Raw genomic sequence first — 14,981 nt, forward strand, 5'->3', positions numbered from 1 at the left:
AAATTTAACTTCCACGTCAACACAGACATCTATCTGCAGAGAATGCTCAGGTACAGGGCCCAGATGTCTGTGAGACACCTCGCGTGATGGACTGATGGGAAAGGTGGACATGTTGCCTGTTCCTGCAACACTCTGGTCCAGAGCTAACAAGATCCGAGTCCTCCAGCAGGGGGCACCACGCCTCTACAGAGTAAAGATTACCTTCCTGACAGCAGAGAGAAAGGGTGAAGAGTCTTAAATTAATCTAAAATGTTAAATTTCCTCTTTCTGCTCAAGAAAGAGGAGAAAACCGTGACGTCGGCGTATTAAACCTTCAGCTCTCTGTGTGAGGATTTCTCTCAGGAGACTTTATTTGTTTGTTGACCAGAAACTAAACGGCCTTGTCGTCTCACCTCGTCCGTCATCAGAGTGGCCATGGAGCGTCCGATCTCGTGGTACTGCGGGCCTTTTCCAAACGGGCCGAGCAGCAGGAAGACAAACCTGGACGGACGAGACAATAACGTCGAGTTTAACGGCTTAAATATTTCCCTCTGAGTGAAGCAGAATAGAAAGTAGCAGAAAATACTCAAGTACAATTTGGAGGTACTTGTAGCAGCTGCTACAACAACAGCGTGTGTTGCTCACCTGGTGGGCACCGGGACCTCTGTGAGGCCGGTCAGCAGCATGGCGGGGGACAGCCGGACGAAGGCGACGATCGGCCGCTCCAGGAAGTCCACTTCACCCACCAGGACGTTGGACGCCTCTGCGCCAGGAGGGATCTTCTTCATGAAGTTCATGTCCACCTGAAACAAACCAGGCAGCAGGTCGAGTCTCACTTTCCTCTGATCCGATACAGACAGGAGAGAAACCTACAGCACCATCTCACACATGATCGTTTTATTTTAGGGCTGCAACTACTGATCTTCATCGATTAATCTCAATCAATAGTGACATCATGAAGCAACAGCAGGCGTCCACCAAAACACTGAAACAGCACAGCTAAGCAGAGTCAGAGTCACGCCGACTTCACTGAACGACACAAACGACAACAGAATCCAAACGCACATCAACACGGCGCTCCACCACGATGAGCCACAACACAGGCCACTGATTGGTCGACAGCCGGCGGGTGGCAGACTTACGGCGGGCTTTCTGCCGGCGGCCGGCGGCAAACAAACGCAGTCGCAGTCCTGCTGAGAAACACACACAGCTTCTGATTGGCTGCTGCAGGGTCACACTGACAAAACTAACAAGACTCAAAGTCATGTGACTGAACGCAGCTTGTTTATTGGCTCTCTGTGACCAATGTGAGTGACCCTTTTGTTTCAATTCTAAATGAATAAATAAACATACTGATCGGCTGTGCACACGAAACAGACACGTTCTTTATTTCTATTTTACATTTGAGTTTCCACTTTGTGTTTGTCCTTTCAGCATCTAATTTACATTTCCGAAGGAGGAAGCAGCTGCTTGAACCACAGCCGTGTAGTTCAACCAACACGCGCGTCCAACGGCGTTCTGACAGGAAGTGGACGCTACAAATTTCACTGCAGAGAAAAATGGAGAAGAAGAATTAAAAAAGAAAGTGTACTTCCATCCTCCAAAATCCCAAGCCTGACAGGAAACACTGGAGAGGACGGGGGTACCCGTCTACATACAGGGCGTTACGGCGTTACGTAACCAGGATACAAAAATAAAGTCACTGTATTCCGTTACAGTAGAGAAAATAGCACTGCATTTTCTGTTTCATGGAAACTTTCTGCTTAAAGTAATCTGTTTATTTGCTCTTTAACGGTGTCCTGTAAAAACACATCGGCGATCTGTCGCCACGCCCCCTACCCATCATGCAGACTCATCACAGTTTGACCACTGGGAACGAAGGTGGTTTTCTTGCCGGTTTGGCTCTTGTCACCCCGGTCAGCTAACGAGGCTGTGTTTGGACCTGTTCATGTCGGGTTCACTTCGAGGCCGCTGGTTTAGTTGCTAGTTAGCAGCAGTTAGCTGACTTTCTACAGCAACAAGTACATTTATTCATTTAGCTGACGCTTTTATCCAAAGCGACTTACAATTGCTATACATGTCAGAGGTCACACACCTCTGGAGCAACGAGGGGTTAAGGGTCTTGCTCAGGGACACAATGGTGGATGGGTCACAGTGGGAATCGAACCCACACCAAAGGCAGGCATCTTATCTATGCGCCATCATCACCCCTACTAAATTAAGTTAAGTAAAGCTTTAAAGGGAACTCCGTACATCACAGAGTTGAGGCAGAGCAGCCGGGAACATCAGAGAGAAAACCAGATAATATTTTCCATCAAATAGGATCCAGTTTCTGCAAAATCAGTGAGTAAAGTTTTCCTTCAGTAATCAGTGGGGCCCGGCCCCAGAAACACTATTTTTCAGCAGCGTCATAAAAACAAAGAAAGCTTTTCATTGGTCCATGAATTAATCCAGGCCCCCCAGAGCAGGATGATTCATCAACATTTTAAAACCCTTTTCTGGGAAATGACACTCTAAATCATAAAGAATACAACCAAACATTTTGATTTCATGGGATATTTTATAGCCTAATATGTATGCACCTCTAAAAATCCCCTGAGCAGACAACGCATCTTTGATACTCTTTATTTGCCTATTTGGCATTGCAGTAATCCAAAAGTCACTAAAAGTAATCAGGTTACATTACTTTTATTTTCTGGTACTTGGATTACGTTACTGATTACAATTTTTAACAAGCAATTGTACCAGATTACATTTCTAAAGTAACCCTCCCAACCCTGTCTACATACAGCCATTCTGTAAAAACATCCCACATTTGAGAAGTTGGAACCATCAAACATCATTTTGGCTTGAAAGGTGATTTAAACAATTAATCAATTATGAAAATACTTGCTCTCCGCTTTGGCCAAGTAAGACAGTGCAAGTCCTGCTAGCAGTGTTATAAAAAATATTGATTTTGTTTGAATACATATTGATTCTGAATATTTTAAACAAAGGACACAAGAGAGCGAATATCTAAGTTCATTAGATCATTTCGTAATTTAATTCGTCAGTCTAATCAATGTTGGGTCAATTTTTCAAGGTATTTTATCAAAGTTAGAAATTCGAGTATGGTGACACTATCTGATAGATGGTGATGGTGGCGACGGAGAAATGATCCTGGTCCAGTATGATCCAGAGCTTCATATCAACACCCGAACTCATGGATCTGATACCCAGCCTCCCTGAACCTGTGGTGAACACTTCCTGTAACAGAAGACATGAGCCAGCGGCAGGTGGGGGGTGGGGGGGGCGGTCTTTACCTTGCTGAAGTCCACGGTGCTGTTTTCCCGGCTGCCGCCGTTGATGCGACTCTCGCCGTTCTTGTTGTTGTCGAGGTTTCCTGGAGCCGACTGAGGGGACGCCAGCAGACCTGCAGAAAGAGAAGAAGTGGTCAACTTCCACACTGGACAGCAGGAAATAAGAGCTGGTGGCGGATCAGGTTCTGCTTTGGTTTCTGACTGAATCCTGCAGGTGGACCAAAAAAAACCACCTTCTGCCACATGACAACTTTATTTTGAACTTAACAGGAAACATCTTGGCCCAAGCCTGAGCAGAGCATGCGCGTCACATGTTAACAGGTTGAAGTGATGCACCTTAGACAGAGTCGTCACACCAGCAACATCACAACTTTCACTACAACAAGCGACCCAAGCGGAAACCTCCGGGTCTGAAAAGCTTAAACCTGCGTCCTCTCCAGCGGCCAGCAGGGGGCGCCTTAAACCTGCGTCCTCTCCAGCGGCCAGCAGGGGGCGCCTTAAACCTGCGTCCTCTCTAGAAGCCAGCAGGGGGCGCCTTAAACCTGCGTCCTCTCCAGCGGCCAGCAGGGGGCGCCTTAAACCTGCGGCCTCTCCAGCGGCCAGCAGGGGGCGCCTTAAACCTGCGTCCTCTCTAGAAGCCAGCAGGGGGCGCCTTAAACCTGCGTCCTCTCTAGAAGCCAGCAGGGGGCGCCTTAAACCTGCGTCCTCTCCAGAAGCCAGCAGGGGGCGCCTTAAACCTGCGTCCTCTCTAGAAGCCAGCAGGGGGCGCCTTAAACCTGCGTCCTCTCTAGAAGCCAGCAGGGGGCGCCTTAAACCTGCGTCCTCTCTAGAAGCCAGCAGGGGGCGCCTTAAACCTGCGTCCTCTCTAGAAGCCAGCAGGGGGCGCCTTAAACCTGCGTCCTCTCTAGCAGCCAGCAGGGGGCGACTTAAACCTGCGTCCTCTCTAGCGGCCAGCAGGGTAGGTTGAGCACGTCCCAAGGAATTAACGCTACGCTGGTCCTCGCCAGTAAGTATATCCAGGGCTTTAATCATTCAAAACAGCCCCGCCCCGAGTAGCGGGCAGGGCCCGTCGCGAAGCTGGTATCAGTCATATGACAGTTGTTGAAACTCTGGCGGGGAAAAAAAAGCCAGCAGTCACTGGAGCACCGAGAGAGTGGGCGGGTCGCTCAGTTCCCGCTTGAGCAGCTTGTTTAAAAAAACAAAGACAGAGAAGCGAAGTCAGCGGCTGGAGCGGCGAGACAGAAGACAGCAGGGAGAAGATAAGGAGGTTGTCGGTTTGGCTTCTGGCTATAAGGTACATCAGGTGCCTTTTGTTGAAACGTGTTCAACTTTTCATAAAATCAATGTGCTCGTTAATTTCACTTCAGGTCAACTGACAGCCTGGATGGGGCGGGACATAAAAAAGGTTTGACGTGCTTCAGTAAACTTTCCAATGTTGAACTGCATGAATGGTTCTGACTGTTGATGAGATAGCAGCATTAACAAACTCCTGTTTTGTCCAACTGGAATTAATTACACTAGTGAGCTTTATAGTATAGTAGTACTACTACATAAAGTCACAAAATTATATAATTAACACTCTAACAGTATACTATTAGATTAAAAATGAACTTTTTATCTAATATTAAAATTTTATAAATACAAATACACTCATTTAAACTAGTTTCTGAAAGAGCCTCTGCAGTGGAAAGATGCAGATTTCCACTGCACAGTAAGCCAGTAGGGGGAGGGGGAGTAGGAGGAGGAGGAGGAGCAGAAGCAGGAGGGGGAGGGGGAGCAGGAGGAGCAGGAGGAGGGGGAGGGGGAGCAGGAGGAGGAGGAGCAGGAGGTAAGCCAGTATCTCTAGTATTCTAGAGAGCAACACGTTCCCCTGGTTCTGATGTACTAAAGTTACTGTAACGCTGCTCACTAGTCTTGTTTCCATCAGGTGTGGGTTGTTTGGCTGCTGCTGGTGGATCGTGAATCCGTCACTGATTCAGAAACTACACAGGCACTAATCACAGTAAAGTTTTTTGTGAAAACTGGTCAGAGTTGTAAAAGCTGTTTTGTCAATGTCTCAAATTTTCAAAAGATCTGTTTCAATATTTTAAAAAGCGTCGACAAATTTTTAAGGTTGATGCGTCCAGATACCAGGGTCTTCACTTCCTGTCCTCTACTGGTTTCACACAAGGAGAAGGAGCACACATGTAGAATAAATATCTATATAATAAATAGTTAAATTCTGTGTTACTTGAACATTTTTCGCTGTGCTCCTAAATTCTTTCATTTAGGAGCACATGTGCTCCTGGCTCCTGATGTAAATCATCTTTTGTTGTCGTTTTCAATAAACTCACGCCTGGAAATCTGTAGCAGAGGAACCTCAGACCTTTCTGAAAATGACTTCTAAACTGAACCAGGCCAAGTGAATAGACACTGCTATATATTTTTATTATAAATATAACTGAAATGTATAAAAGTTTCTGTATGGATGCCACACGCCTGCCTCGGGTACAGGTGGTTTTATAATAATCAGTTTTATAAGAGTCTTTTTAAAACAACGATTCCTGTTCTTCAAACTGTCCAAACTGAGCTGAAGCTGCCGATTTAAAAACACATGACTGCGAAGAACCTCAACTTAAGAAAATCCACGAGGCAGAAGAGACATGTGATACCGTCACTGTCACACACACACAGTTAAAGCATCCCATCAGTGTCCTGTTACATTCCAACAGTCTGGAAATCCAAACCCGATGCAAATGTCACTCTGCGTTCCAGCTGCAACTCTATCTGACTTCAGGATTTACGTCTTCAGTCTTTCAATGTGGAAACGAGTCCACTGACAGAATCACACGCTGTATATGTTACACTGAATACAGTTTGTTAAAACGTCCAAACGAGAAGCTTTCCTGACTTAAGCACATTATAAAACAAACTTATTCAACTTCCATGAAACTCTTTTTGGGCTCTTTTCTCTGGACTTGATGTTTATCGACTCGGCTCATTTCAAGTCGTTCAGTTTCTTATTTCATCCAATCTTCTTTGTAAAGCACATTTAAAAAACAACCAGGGTGATCCAAGAGCTGTACAATGACATGAATCAATCAACGAAAAAATGATAAAATACCAGCATAAAACAGCAACATACAACTCTCAAACTGGGTTAAAAGTCAAGGAGCAGAGGTGAGTTTTAAGACTCTACAACTCTCGGGGCCGTGACCGAGAAAGCTCAACCCCAGCTGTTCATGAGCCGTGTTTTAGGGACAACAAGGAGTAACTGTAGACCTTCAAGGCCTTAATGGAGCATTCAGCTTCAACAGATCAGCGATACAGGCTGGAGCTGGCTCTAAAAAATAAATCCTAAAACAAACTGGGAGCCAGTGAAGAGAGGCAAGAACTCGCTTACAAGTTCCAGTTTGGAGGCGAGCGGCAGCATTTTGAACCAGTTGTATTCGAGAGAGGGAGGCCTGGCTAACACCTGCATTTAAAGCATTACAGTGATCAATTAATGCCTCTATGTCCCTCGAAATCAGTGAAGGATTAAAAGAGCTTTAGCTGATAGAAACCAGCTTTCACAACAGAAATCATCTGCTTCTCCAGTTCAAAAATCACAGTCCATTTGCGAGGCATCAGAAGCACCACTGGGTCTAAATATCATGACGTCTGTTTGTCATTTCAGCATCTAATCGACACATTTTCCATCTCTCTGGATTAATCTTTTCGTCGTCACGCTCTGACTGCTTAACGTCTTTTTAGACTTTAAAGTCAGCTTCTTAAAAACCTGTCTGCTTCACATTCTCAGTAACGAGGAGGCAAATGATTAGGCTCATTCCGACTGGCAACTGGATCGCTTATCGACGACTGAAGGGAAGATCAGCGACTAGACTTTCTTTAAGTACACAAAATGCCTATTTCACTCAGATTTTGACAGATTTGTGAACAATATTTGTGTTAGTGAGCACTTCTCTGCCGAGATAATCCATCCACCTCACAGCTGTGGCATATCAAGATGCCGATCAGGCAGCATGGGGATTGCACAGGTGTGCCTTAGACTGGCCACAATAAAAGGCCTTAGACTGGCCACAATAAAAGGCCACTCCAAAATGTGCAGTTTCACTGTATTGGGGGAAACGGACTCCAGTCAGTATCTGGTGTGGCCACCATTTACCTCACGCAGTGCAACACATCTCCTTCGAATAGAGTTGATCAGGTTGTTGATTGTGGCCTTTGGAGTGTTGGTCCACTCCTCTTCTATGGCTGTGCGAAGTTGCAGTCAGGTCGAGACCCTGATGAAGACGACGAGCATGCAGATGAGCTTCCCTGAGACGGTTCCTGACCGTTTGTGCAGAAATTCTTGGGTTATGCGATTGTTGCAGCAGCTGTCCGGGTGGCTGGTCTCAGACCATCTTGGAGGTGAAGATGTTTGATGTGGAGATCCTGGGCTGATGTGGTTACACCTGGTTGGCGGTGGTGAGGCCGGTTGGATGTACTGCCAAATTCTCTGAAACGCCTTTGGAGACGGCTTACGGTAGGAAATGAATATTCAATTCACGGGCAACAGCTCTGGTGGACATTCCTGCAGTCAGCATGCCAACTGCACGCTCCCTCAAAACTTGCAACATCTGTGGCGTCGTGCTGTGTGATGGAACTGCACATTTTGGAGTGGCCTTTTATTGTGGCCAGCCTTATCTGGGCAAAGGAGAAGTGCTCACTAACACAGATTTAGACAGATTTGTGAACAATATTTGAGAGAAATAGTCCTTTTGTGTACATAGAGAAAGTCTTTGAGTTCAGCTCATGATGAATGGGGGCAAAAACAAAAGTGTTGCATTTATAGTTTTGTTCAGTGTATTTTCTTAAACACTGTCAATGTCCCAACTTCAAATTATTTATAAGCAAGCATGCAAGGAGCCTCGCTAATAAGGATAGCTCTGTTAACATTAGAACACAGCTGGGCTGTCGAGGTTAGCACAATGTACATAGCTGCTATCGATTTCCCACGCGTGCTGCACCAAAGTAACACTGCACTGTACATTTACAGATGTTTCTTGTGGTTTCCCTTAAAGCTAATAAGGCTGTTTCTTCCATGCTGGCATTTCACTGACTTGCAGGGGCAGTGATCTTAAGTAGCCATGATAAGACGATATGAAAATAGAGAAGACAGCCAGTCACCTTTGGTCGACACCCTGATGTCGCCTCACTGAAGGTAAAATGCATCATGAGTAACAAAATGGCAGATCATTAAAGTCCTGTCGATTTGGGAAGCGACTTTGTCCGTTTGCATTATGACTTTCTACAAATCGTGCAGCTCTAGTTTGGTTAGTAAAGAAATCAGCAGCAGCACGGACGGACAACTGCAGGCAGATTTTACAACACTACAGCGTGGTGTCCACAGTCGTTTCACAGTTTTTGATCCTGTGTCGTTATAAACAGGGAGGCTTTACTGAGAGCTACAGCAGAGCTGGGAGCTGCCCAGTACAACCAGTCTGATCCTCTGGAGCAGCTGGGGGGGGGGGGGTTAGGGGTGCTGGAGCCACACCATGCAGAGTCGTGCTGACGGGTATTTGCCTGCGTCACTGTGAGGGAACAGCAGGTTCTGGTGGGAGATGTGGTCCTGTCTGTCCTCCATCCTGAACACCTCCTCTTCAGGGGGGTGAATCACCACCTCGGGGATCCCTGCTCCTCCCCACAGCCCCCCCGGAGCAGAGCAGCGACGCGGCGTGTCGAAGGAGGTGTGGCCTGACAGGTCGGAGGGGGCGGGGCTGGGCGGGCACGGTACGGAGAGGTGGCGCCCGTGGCGGGCCTGGGTGGGGGTGGCCTCGGGCGAGGAGGCGGGGCTGGGGAGGAGCTGCCCGAACATGACGGAGAAGCGGCGGGACAGAGTGGTGGAGTCACAGGAGGTGGCCGAGAAGCGACGGAGGGTGGAGCGAGAAGAGGAGGACAGACCCTCCCCTGGAGGAGGAGGAGCAGAAGAGGAAGGAGGTGAAGGGACAGAAACATCAGCGGGACGACGACTGAAAGAAGCTCATGCTGGTTTTAAAAGTCAGCGTGCAAAGTGAGGATGCTGACAGACGATCCATCTGATGATTCACTTATTGATCCGACTGATTGATCACAGTCTGGTCGATATATTGTCATTCTGTCTTCTTACAGAAATACAAGTCAGCTGATCATAATTATTATTATCATAACTTTTATTACCACAAACATACTAATATTATTTTACATCTGTGTGGAGCACTGTGCTGCTGTGTGTTTCTCCTGTGTTTGATTAGCTTCAGTTGCAATTAAATTTTTTTGCTTAATAGTTGCTTTAGAACATTTTAGAACACAATGTATTTACTAGGGGTGTGCGTCTTCACCGGTCTCACGATTCGATTATCAGGTCAATGATTCGATTCCTCGATGCATCACCTCAAGGGTGGGGATTTCTAGGTACCCGATTACGATTATGAGGCTACGATGCGATTGTAAAACGAACAGGATAAAGATTTTTCTCACTGTGTCACTATTTGGTACTTTTAAAGCAAAGTATTTGTAAAAATCCAAACAAGTAGGTAGTAATGAAATGCAGCTATTTAGTGTTACTTCATATAAATGTAGCTAACATAACATTATTACTGACCTCTGCTGCAGCTATTTTTATTTCTGAGGCTGCTGTTATTACTATAGAGTCAGATGGGGGTTGAACTTTACGCTCCAGCCAAACCACGTTCACTCCACCTTAATGTATCTGTTCCTGATCTCGTATAGTCATCTTGTATTGAGCACTGTGGGCCTTGAGTAACAGCATTGGGTTCATTGTGTACTCGATATGTGGATGAATGACTGCAAACTAACTTTACAGCAGCCAAATAACATCCTGCTCAGCTTCCAGACCGCAGTCTGAAGAGATGTTTGTTGTTTTTCAAAAGGCGGTTAGCGCTAACAGACAGACTTTATAATTAATAAAACAGACACGCTGTGACCTGAACTGTACATTTACAGCCAGACTGAAACGTAGCGCTCATATGTTCCTCTGCTTTCACCGCCATCTACTGCCGCCTGTCACGTAGCCGTCATTTGAAGAATGAGCAGAGGATGCTAGCTAAGCGCTCCGTCAACATTACGTTATCAATTAACCTCTAGATAATCGATTATTGCCATTTGTGATTCGATGCAGAATCATCCAAGTTCGTATCGCCATGCATTTAAAAATCTATTTTTTCCACACCCCTAGTATTTATGATGTTACTGTTGCTTTCCTTAGAATTAAAGGAGACCCATTATGCTTTTCCGTACTTTCTGTCCTATCTATAATGTTTCAGCGTCGGATGTTCATCTTAAAACATGGCCAAAGCTTCAAATAAAGAGGTAAACATACTTAAAAGAAATCACTTTGAGCAAAAACTCCTTTTTCCTCCAGTTCCTGGACCTGGTTTAACAGTTTATTCTGCTCTCTACATACTGTTGGGGTTTTGGGAAAAGGGGCGTTTAAGTATGCGGCACCCTGCGCTTGAAATCAGCTGCAAAAATGTCCTGAATCTTCAATGACATGGAGGCTGGCAATTCTGGCTCTAGATGTTATGATAGATTTTTCGGATTATACTTGTTGTTTTATTACTTGTGGTAATTATTTATGAAATTGATATTTTATGACCTTGTAACTCACTAATTATTCCCGTTAATGTCTGCAACCTTTTGCTGCTATTTTTGCTGGAAGAGATTATTCGTCTCAATATAGGTTTTGTTTCTGGTTAAAGGCATAATAAAAATATTTTTTTTAAATCCTGTAGATTTTCTATATAGGGTAATTAGCACAGTCCCATCCTCCTGCCAACCGCTCAGCGCATGACGACACACCAGTCAGAAGTTGTTCAATATGTCGGCCAACAACACTGCATGTGGTTTCTTTTTTCGGGCCAACAGCAGCCTGGTAAACGCGCTTCAGGGAGAGTGGGCTTTTTGGGAAACTGCATGAAAGACCAGTATTCTTTTTAACTTTGAATCATGCTAAGCTACCATAAAGGAGTCACAGAACTACAATATTGCACTGGAAATGCACTACAATAGATCAACTTTAATTGAGATTTATAAATGAAGTTTTGCTTGGTTTTCTTTCTTGGATATAAAACGTCTAACAGGTCCTTCAGTGTCTTTGGTTACTGCCTCCTATCGTTAACTGGCTGCTGGCTCTTCATTAGTATACATGTGTCCTCTGAGCGATGGCCTTCCTTGTGATCACATTATTAAAAAGTTGTGTCATTTATAGTTGCAATGTCTTTTAAACTACTGTTTCCTCAGAAGAACCTGCAGGCCGGTCGCTGAAACAAGACTCTGAAGCATTAACTGCCATTTCACACGTCTCCCCATCAGATGGATTCATGTCTGCTCTCTGCAGGTTTCAACACGGCAGCAGAATGAAAACATTCCTCACTCGCTCACAAACAGGATTTATGAGTCTGGGTATTAAAAAGCAGACTCGTCACATGGTATTTGCTGGTTATTAGCTTTGAGACTCAGCAGGTCAGTTCAGGTTAGACCTGACCACCAGGAAACTGCTGCTGAGGACAAAAAACGGCTTCTGACTTCCCAGTAAATATTAAAAGATATTATAAATAAACTGTTCACACTGATCACGCTGCATACAGGTGAGTAACAGGGCTGTGCGATATGACATAATACATAAAATCCGTTATTTAATCTCTCATTATCGATATATACAGTCATATCGATCAGCCCCAGTGAGAATCATGCTACAGTCGCTCTTTAGTGGACTTAATCTGAAACACTCGTGCAGCAGCAGCTCCATTTAGAAACAACCAAACTATTCACCAGCGTCGGCGAACACAAGACACACCCCCATCACACGTCAGTCTACAGAAACAACCGTGCAGACACGATGCCATGCACCAATCAGGAGACCCGTCGTCCTGTCACTCTGTTACCGCAACCAATCAGGACGGATGAAGTTCTTCACAACAAGATGAGACGCTTTGCTTAAACAGGAAAATATTTAATTATAGAATATTTATCACAGGAAACTGTCAAAAACCTGTTACTAGGTTTCACAGAAATATGCAAAATATCGTGACCTGAGAATTATCTTTCTGTAATTTGTCAAAAATCAGTTATTCACATGATCTCACATGAAGTTATTAACATTTTGTTTCATGTCACATGATTTCTGCTAATCTGAGAATACTTTTTTTTTTATCTCGTTGGAAAGTTTACCTTTACCGTTAGCTACCATGCTAACCAGCTCATCATGATAACGTATGATGAGCTGCAATAAATAACTCAAGCTACTGTGACTACTTTAAAGATGACAGCTACTGAGTCTCAGATAAAGAACGTAGGGATGTAGAACGTTTAGAGTGGACTTATTGAACAGTGAACATTTTGAAACATGTTTCAACTTGTAGAGAACTTCGGTAAAAAGGTGACAGATTAGACAGGGTTGGGTATCGAGAACCAGTTCCGTGTAGGAACTGCTGGGTGCTGGGTATCGTTCAAAGATTTTCAATATTGATACCTGAACGAATTCGTTGTTGTTTGTATAAAGTAACTCAATTATCACATTATCATCATTAATATTGTTATTTTAATAATTGTTCCTTTGAAAAATTCTACTGCTTGTCAAAAAGCAAGACATATAACATAGGCCTATATTGTGTTTTTGTTGTTTTTATTCCTCTGTTTAGTTTTTGTGATGTCATTTCATTGTTTATTCATTACATATGTTTTGGCAGTAGGGCGCTGAGACGATGACTGTCTTGTTGCAGTCAAAGACGGAGCAACTTTCTGCTCTTAAGTTTATTCCACGCACAGTCAAGGGCTTCACAGGGTTTGTCATGTCGCCGCACTGGGCAGCAATTATCTTTTGTAGCAAATATTGCATCGCGCTGTTGCATTGGTGCCGAACCGGCGTGAACTAGTGTTTACATCCCCACAGCCAATTACAATCACTTTTAGATCTGGGCACATCAAGTTTGCTGCATGCTTATTGGCTCACTGACGTTAACAAGAACCTTTAGGTATTGAAATTTGGTACTGAAAGACGAGACAGTTTTTGACACTCGATGGTAGTGAGGCAATTCAGTCGGTGCCTAAAAAGTATTTGATCTCTATATCCAGCCCTACCCGTTTCTTATGATTCTGCTCCTTGGTTCCTAACTTCCTGCATATTTCAGCTACTGACTGAACTGCAGTGAGCATTTTACCGTCCACCAAATTGTCCTCCTGGTTCTGGTCCTGGACCGTGGCGGACCGCAGCAAACGCTCCAAAGTTTGGCTTAGCTTCACTAACAAACTGCACCAGCTGCAGTCAGGAGGTTTGGTGCGAGGGAGGAAGCAGCTCCAACGTGACGAAGCGTTTCCTTCAACACGGCGTGAATCTGGAGGAACGCTTCACCGTGTTCAATGTGTCGCGCTCTCCCAGATCCAGCTAACGCCAACAGTAGCAACGCATCAGGTACTAAAGACAGGTGAGCCGACGTTCACCTTTTACACTGAAGGGAAACCAATGATGGCAACAGATGAGACGAGTCCCAGAGACGCCGCTCTAGGACAGAGACTCCTTTCACTTTAGAGACATGAAGGGCAAGAGGAGCGAGGAGGAAGAGGAGGAAGGTCACCGAGCGCTAAGAAGACCTGTGGTGAAGGGACCAGAACCGAGATTCAAGAAGTAGAATCTGAATCATTAAAATTGAAACAATACCCAACCCTAACATATCTTCATTCATCCAGAGGCAAACTGTTGTGCAGCAGATGCAGTACGAAGTAGGAAAGAGTGCAAATATAAAGAGTGTGAATTGTTAAGTACGTCTGAAATGCTTTCTGTCATCTTCAGTAGAACCTGATAGTTCAGAGGTCACGATATGTCAGAAATCTGTCAAATGTTTCTCTTTCTGCTCCTGGATAACATCTGTGATTCACTGGAAAGATTAATTCACTTGGAGAATCTCATCCTGGGAACTGAAGAATAAGACCTTCCTACCAATTTGCAGAAGTGTGACTTTCAGAATGACGAGAGCGCCGTGGTCTCACCGTTGCGTTCCAGTAAGTGTGGCTCGGAGTGTTTCTTGCCTATGTCAGCGAAGGATCGAACCAGCGGGATTCGGTTGCTCAGCTTCTTCTCGCTCTGATGGTGGTGACGCCGCAACATGGCCTCCCTCACTTTCTCCCGAACACCCTCCTCCAGCTGGCCCGACGCCACCATGCTGTCAATCACCATGTCTGCATGTGAGGAAGAACAACATGAGGTTAGCAGACATGTTACGTGTACTGAGACGGCTTGTCATAGTTACGTGGTTCAAGTATAATCTCCAGGAGCAGACAAACATGACGTGTGGAGTTCCCCAAGGATCAATACTTGGTCCTCTTTGACTTATCATACATCATTATTAAGCAGATGACTAAATGTGTCTCACTCCGTGAGTAAAAGCAGCTCTACCGCCCTGACATGTGATTTAATATCTAGTTTAAGATCATGAAGTCGTCTGACAAAAACAACATAAGACAAGTTTAACGGGACTGACTATCCTGATATTTAAAAATGAGGAGACCGGACATTTCTTAAACACAGCTCGCAGTTTTCACTCTGGAGTTCCCCAAGGCTCAGTCCTTGGATTTCTTTAATTTAAAATTGTTCCATTCAGCCAAACTTTGAAAAACAATAAAAACCAATGACGATAAATTTGCATAAATGACTGTAAATTTGCCACTTTCATCTAGGAATGTATTACT

At 44.7% G+C, this 14,981-nt stretch overlaps 1 protein-coding gene across 1 annotated transcript in view; it reads right to left on the reverse strand.

The window, feature by feature from the left end:
* The window catches only part of LOC123968632 (sodium bicarbonate cotransporter 3-like), a 79,936-nt gene that overhangs the window by 27,168 nt on the left and 37,787 nt on the right, over positions 1-14,981 (reverse strand). Inside the window, exons 9-13 of the mRNA XM_046045498.1 lie at positions 14,283-14,519; positions 3,282-3,391; positions 625-782; positions 393-480; positions 117-205 (exon numbers count right to left, since the gene is read on the reverse strand). Of these exons, the coding sequence (XP_045901454.1) occupies positions 117-205; positions 393-480; positions 625-782; positions 3,282-3,391; positions 14,283-14,519 (682 nt within the window). The remainder of the gene's footprint in view (positions 1-116; positions 206-392; positions 481-624; positions 783-3,281; positions 3,392-14,282; positions 14,520-14,981) is intronic.

Source organism: Micropterus dolomieu, linkage group LG03 (assembly GCF_021292245.1).
Source record: "Micropterus dolomieu isolate WLL.071019.BEF.003 ecotype Adirondacks linkage group LG03, ASM2129224v1, whole genome shotgun sequence".
Taxonomy (NCBI): Eukaryota; Metazoa; Chordata; class Actinopteri; order Centrarchiformes; family Centrarchidae; genus Micropterus; species Micropterus dolomieu.